Raw genomic sequence first — 6,000 nt, forward strand, 5'->3', positions numbered from 1 at the left:
CGCACTTCTGCTCGGTTTACTCCACTTTAAGCCATCGTTTAGGTAAAATGTAGGATTTATTATTTTATTTTCCTTTAAAGTGTTTCGTATATTTATCTGTTTGAATTTATGCTTGTCTGCACAGACCTGGATTTTAACAGAAACCTTTGCATTTAATTGTTTTAATTTAATTTAATTTAATTTAATTTAATTTTTAATTTTTATTTAATTTAATTTAAAATGTAATTTAATTTAATTTATTTTATTTTATTTAGTTTAGGTTTGTGTTTTATTTTATCTTTTAATTTAGTTTTATTTTCATTGATTTAGTTTTGTTTTATTTTGTTGTATTTCATTTACTTTTATTTTGTTTATCATTTGTTTCATTGTGTTTAATTTTCTAATTAATTTTTAACATTTACATTTTTATTTTATTTTTTATATTACATTTCATTTTGATTTTTGCATTATTTTATATTATATTATTTTGTTTTTAATTTAATTCATTTAATTTATTTATTTATTTATTTTTTAATTTGTAATATTTCAATATTTTAAATTATTTTTTAGAATCCAGATGAACCTTACTGATTCTTTTTGCTTGCTCTTGTTTGCTCTCTCTCAGCACAGTTTTGCTTGTTTTAATTGTTTTATGAATCCAGAGACGTTTTGTTCTCCGAGCTGGTGAGATCAGAGATCAGACGTTGCAGAAACTGGGTTTACATTCACAGGTTGATTCTGAAACGTTGTAACATTGTAAACTGGTCAGGAATCGCTCGTTTTATTTGAGATGATCCAAACACTAAAATCCGGCTATTATTAGAGTCAACAGGAAGTCGTGTGTCTCTCACCGCCTCACTTCCTCTGCACACTTCTGTTTCTGACCGTCCTCAAAGAGCTGCGGCTTTGTGCTTGTGTTTCAATGAGTCACGTTTCATTTACTGCACATCCTTCTGCTTATTATGTAACTGCATTATATTAAACTGCTCACCTACCAGTATTACTGAGATACTATTATAGTGTTATTCATATTTTGAATGTTTTTATTTTTAAATGTATAATTTTCTTTAATGTTTTAGTGTGTGTGTTTTTAATCATGGTTAGTAATATTTTTTTTAAATGTGTAATTTTTCTTTTTTAAATTGTAGTTTTTTAAAAATGATTATTTAGTTTTTATATATTTGTATTTCAATTAAAGTTAAACTAAATGAAAATTGCCTTGGTAAGTATCTGAAATAATTTATTTTAAATATATATTTTAATATAATATAATTATTTAATAAAAAAATAATAAGCATAAACAATGTTAATAATTGATAATAATTCATACAATATTTTTTATAAATATTTAAATATATATTTATAAATATTTTTTATGTTATAAATATATTTATTATATATTTTTAATATTTAAATTTTATTTCAAGTAGCAATAATGTTTTTTAAATGGTTTTAGTTTTAGTTAAGTCTATTAACCCTGTTACTTGTACTTTATTGCAGGAAAAGTTCATGCAAAAACAAATCCTGTCATCATTTACTCGCCCTTATTCCGTTGCAAACCTGTGTGATATATTATAATAATTATTTAATGATAATTAACATTTTATTAATAATCATAAACAATATTATAAAATAAAATAATAAAATAAATAATACTCTTGATGAATTTTGTATTTTATAATACAACTTTTATAAATATTTAATTTCAGATAAGGTTTATTTGTTTGTTTTTTCTGCTCGCACTCATGTCATTTCTTCTGTTGAACACCAAGGAAAGGCTAAATGAGGGTTAAAGGTTAAATAAGAGCGATTCGAGGGTGTTTTGTGCCTTCATTAACGCTCCGTGTGTTGTGTTCGGCTCAGGACTGTTTCACGGTGGAAGGGGAAGATCTGAAGCATGACTTTGAGCGACTCCAGCTGGCCATGGAGATGGTGGGCTTCCTGCCGACCACCAGAAAACAGTGAGTTACAGCCTAAAAACCCCACAGAAGTCACGAAAAAACCACAGCGGTCACTTAAACTGCTCTGAAAAGACACAGGACACACTCTCTGCCTGTCAGTCACTTCATGTGTTCAGGTTTTCTGACATCTGATTGGCTGACGTGGCATTAGAGGGCGGGGTTGTGAGGATGTGTTTTTCTGGCTTGTTCTCTTTGTTCTCTTTATTGTGAGATTTGACTCATGTTTTGTTCTCCGCAGGATCTTTTCTTTACTGTCTGCGATTCTTCTCCTGGGAAATATCCGTTACAAGAAGAAGACGTACAGAGACGACTCCATCGATATCTGCAACCCAGAGGTGCTTCCTATCATCTCTGAACTGCTGGAGGTGAGAGCGCACACCACAAAACCTGTGCAAGTCCACATGTGCATCCCACCTTACTACTACTACTTACATGGAGTGATGAATCGAATATATATTTTATATATATATTTTGAGTTTTAATTCATATTATATATATTTAATTTAATTCATTATTTTTTATATTTTATTTTATATTTTGAGTTAATTTAATTTAATTCCTTTTATTGTTTGTATGTATGAATTACCACAGTTTTTTGCCGCGTTTTTCTATTAACAGTAAAGCTGTGGCTTTAATTCCTTTAGAAACAATGATGCTACCAGCTCCTTGTTGAGAAAGATAATGTAGCTCTTGAGTGATTAAGCTATTTAGTTGATAAAACTGTGGGGCAGCGCTAAAAAGTTTGTTCATGAATGTCTGAGTGCGGCCGCAACGTGATCTGTGTGTGTGACTAAACTTAACATCAAACTGCTTCTGTTTCACACAAATGCTGGCACAGACGTGCATGTTCGGCTAGAGTCGCTTTGAACTTGTGCATCTTCGGAAGCGGAGCGGAAAGTTACAAAAAATTTTGTGCACACCGCAACGCGAAACGACATCGCGCGCACTCAAAGCGAACTTGCGGACACGTCGAGTATGTGTGACATTATGACACTCGGAATAGATTCCTCCTGCTTCAATAAAACATCTGGTTGAGCTCAACTAATACTATTTTATAAAAAATAATATTATTATAGATTGTATTTTTAGTTTCAGTTTTCATTTTAGTTTGTTTTTAGTAATTTTATGTGCTTTTTCATTTTAATTAAATTAAATTTTTTTTGTGTTTTAGTCACTTTTAATAGATTTAGTTTTTTTAAGTAGTTGTATATAGTTTTGAAGTTTTATTTTACAACTATAATTTGTATCACTTCATACATGTATGTTTTTGTATTTTCCACTTTCATTTTAGTTTGTTCAAGTTTTAGTAATTTTGTTATTTTTTTTGTAGTTTTATATATATATATACTTTCTTTTTTTTTTACAGCTTTTTCAGCTGTATCACTCTGTAATTTTCCATAATTATGATTTATAATTTATGATAAAGTTTTTGTAATTTTGTTGTGTTTTTGTCATGTTTGTCATGTCAATTTTTATTGTACTTTATCAGTGTATCAATTTCTATTTTTCTTTTACGTTTTTAATAAGTTTTCCATCTAATGTTTATTATTTTGTTTTATTTTTATTTATTTATTTTATTTTTTTAATTTAATTTAATTTAATTTAATTTAATTTAATGGCTTCATCTCCATCGTCCAGCTCCATACAGTTTAATCACACACTGCGAAAGGTTTGATTTTCTCTGGCTGCAGCGAGTCTTTGGCCTGAAGACTGAAAGGTTTTCTGCTTTATGGGCTTTAAATTCCTCGTTTGTGTTTTCTTTTTACAATGTTTTAGTCGTTTCTGACAACTTTTGGTGTTTTGAATGTTAATCTACCACACAAACAGCAGTAAAACACATGAGTTTATGTGATATAAATGAACATTTCTATGCATTCGAGGCTTTTATGGGCAAACACTTGCACGCTAAGGCAGACTAACGTATCTTGGCGTCTGTCGGTGGGTTTGTCTTGAAATATCCCAGTGAAAAGTGTTTATGTTGAAAATCACATTCTGTCCAAACACAGATTCGTTTTACAGAGTCACTGAAGCTGCAAAAATCTCCAGAGAAGCGTCCTAAATGAGGTGGTTTAATGCTAAATGTGTTTATTTCTCATGGTGTGTGTGTTTTTGATGTGCAGGTGAAGGAGGAGATGCTTTTCGAGGCTCTGACCACACGAAAGACGGTGACGGTGGGCGAGAGGTTGATCGTGCCGTACAAACTGGCCGAGGTGAGATGGTTATTACAGGCCTCAAACACTCCTTCAGAGCTTCTGAGAGATCTTTCATGAAGCTGATGTGTGAGATCTTGACGTTTGTTTGAAGTCGTGGTGGTTTTTGTGAGGTTTGTGGTCTGAAGTGTCAGGTTTTTAAGGGTTTTTCCTGTGAGCTGTTTACTCTTGATGTCTCCTTCAGACCTTTACATGTACTTGAACACATATGCATTACCATGCTCTTGAGTGTAAATCGTTAAAGTACATTTGATCTGTACGTGTTTTGAGAATCGAAGCGTGAGCTTGATGTTGCTAGCGTCACGATCTATAAATAGAGCTACAGGAAACATCAAATAACATCTCAGAACATTATACTGTAGACCTGAGAAGAGTTTAACATACACATATTTGTTTATTTGTTTCTATTTTAATTAATTGATTAATTAATTAATTTATGTTATTAATGAATTCATTTATTTATATTCATTTTACCTTTTGTTTTAGACAGTGCCATGCTCTACCAATAGAACTACAGGAAATATAAATAGTCAAATTTATTTATTTATTTGTATTTTATCTATTTATTTATTTATTTTAAATAATTTATTTATTTATTCATTAATTTATATGAATTTTTACCTTTCGTTTTAGACAGCGCCATGCTCTACCAGTAGAACTACAGGAAATATAAATAGTCAAATGTATTTATTTATTTGTATTTTATTTATTTATTTTAATTTATTTATTTATTTATATTAATTTTTACCTTTCGTTTTAGACAGCGCCATGCTCTACCAATAGAACTACAGGAAATATAAATAGTCAAATGTATTTATTTATTTGTATTTTATTTATTTATTTTAATTTATTTATTTATTTATATTAATTTTTACCTTTCGTTTTAGACAGCGCCATGCTCTACCAATAGAACTACAGGAAATATAAATAGTCAAATGTATTTATTTATTTGTATTTTATTTATTTATTTTAATTTATTTATTTATTTATATTAATTTTTACCTTTCGTTTTAGACAGCGCCATGCTCTACCAATAGAACTACAGGAAATATAAATAGACAGATTTATTTAGTTAGTTAGTTATTTAGTTAGTTAGTTATTTACTTACTACGTTCGTTTTAGATAGCGGCATGCTCTCAATACAGATTCAGGAAACATAATAAAAAATGAAAACAAAAAATAGACAAAACATTTCAGAATATTATACAACTGAAAAGAGTTTAAACTGTATTTGTTTGTTTGTGTTAATTAATTTGTTTACTTATTTTATTTATTTATGTTATTAATAATTTTATTTTTACTTTTATTTTAGACGGCACCATCTTCTACCAATAGAGCTACAGGAAACATAAATAGACAAAACATTTCAGAATATTATACAACTGAGAAAAGTTTGTTTGTTTGTTTGTTTGTTTTAGTTATTTAATTGTATTTATTTATTTTTTTATTTACTTTTAATCACTATATTCTTTTTGTATTTTTTTTTTTTCAATTCCGGGCCCATGGAAAATATCCACATTAATATAAAAAGAATATGTAAGACATTTAATTAATATTTTCCTTAACATTCGATTTGTGTCACTGCATGCATCACAAAGTCTCTCATTAGTTTATTAATTATGTTTCATGTGTTGTGGATGAATCTCTTCATGCTTTACATGCACAATCACACTCAAACTCTCTCTCCATCTCATCTCACTTTCTCTTTTGGTCTAATTTCACTCCTGAAGTGTGTGTGTGTGTGTGTTTGTTTTATGACGACACACAAACTCAGTGGTTTATCCGGAAACCCCAGTGGTTCAGAAACACACACTCACTCACTCACTCACACACACTCACTCACTCACTCA

General features: G+C 29.4%; 1 protein-coding gene across 1 annotated transcript in view; it reads left to right on the forward strand.

The window, feature by feature from the left end:
- The window catches only part of LOC107737044 (unconventional myosin-IXa-like), a 30,723-nt gene that overhangs the window by 21,717 nt on the left and 3,006 nt on the right, over positions 1–6,000 (forward strand). Inside the window, exons 5-7 of the mRNA XM_016548447.1 lie at positions 1,843–1,940; positions 2,179–2,305; positions 4,061–4,150. Of these exons, the coding sequence (XP_016403933.1) occupies positions 1,843–1,940; positions 2,179–2,305; positions 4,061–4,150 (315 nt within the window). The remainder of the gene's footprint in view (positions 1–1,842; positions 1,941–2,178; positions 2,306–4,060; positions 4,151–6,000) is intronic.

Source organism: Sinocyclocheilus rhinocerous, unplaced genomic scaffold (genome assembly GCF_001515625.1).
Source record: "Sinocyclocheilus rhinocerous isolate Xijiao unplaced genomic scaffold, SAMN03320098_v1.1 scaffold3299, whole genome shotgun sequence".
NCBI lineage: Eukaryota > Metazoa > Chordata > Actinopteri > Cypriniformes > Cyprinidae > Sinocyclocheilus > Sinocyclocheilus rhinocerous.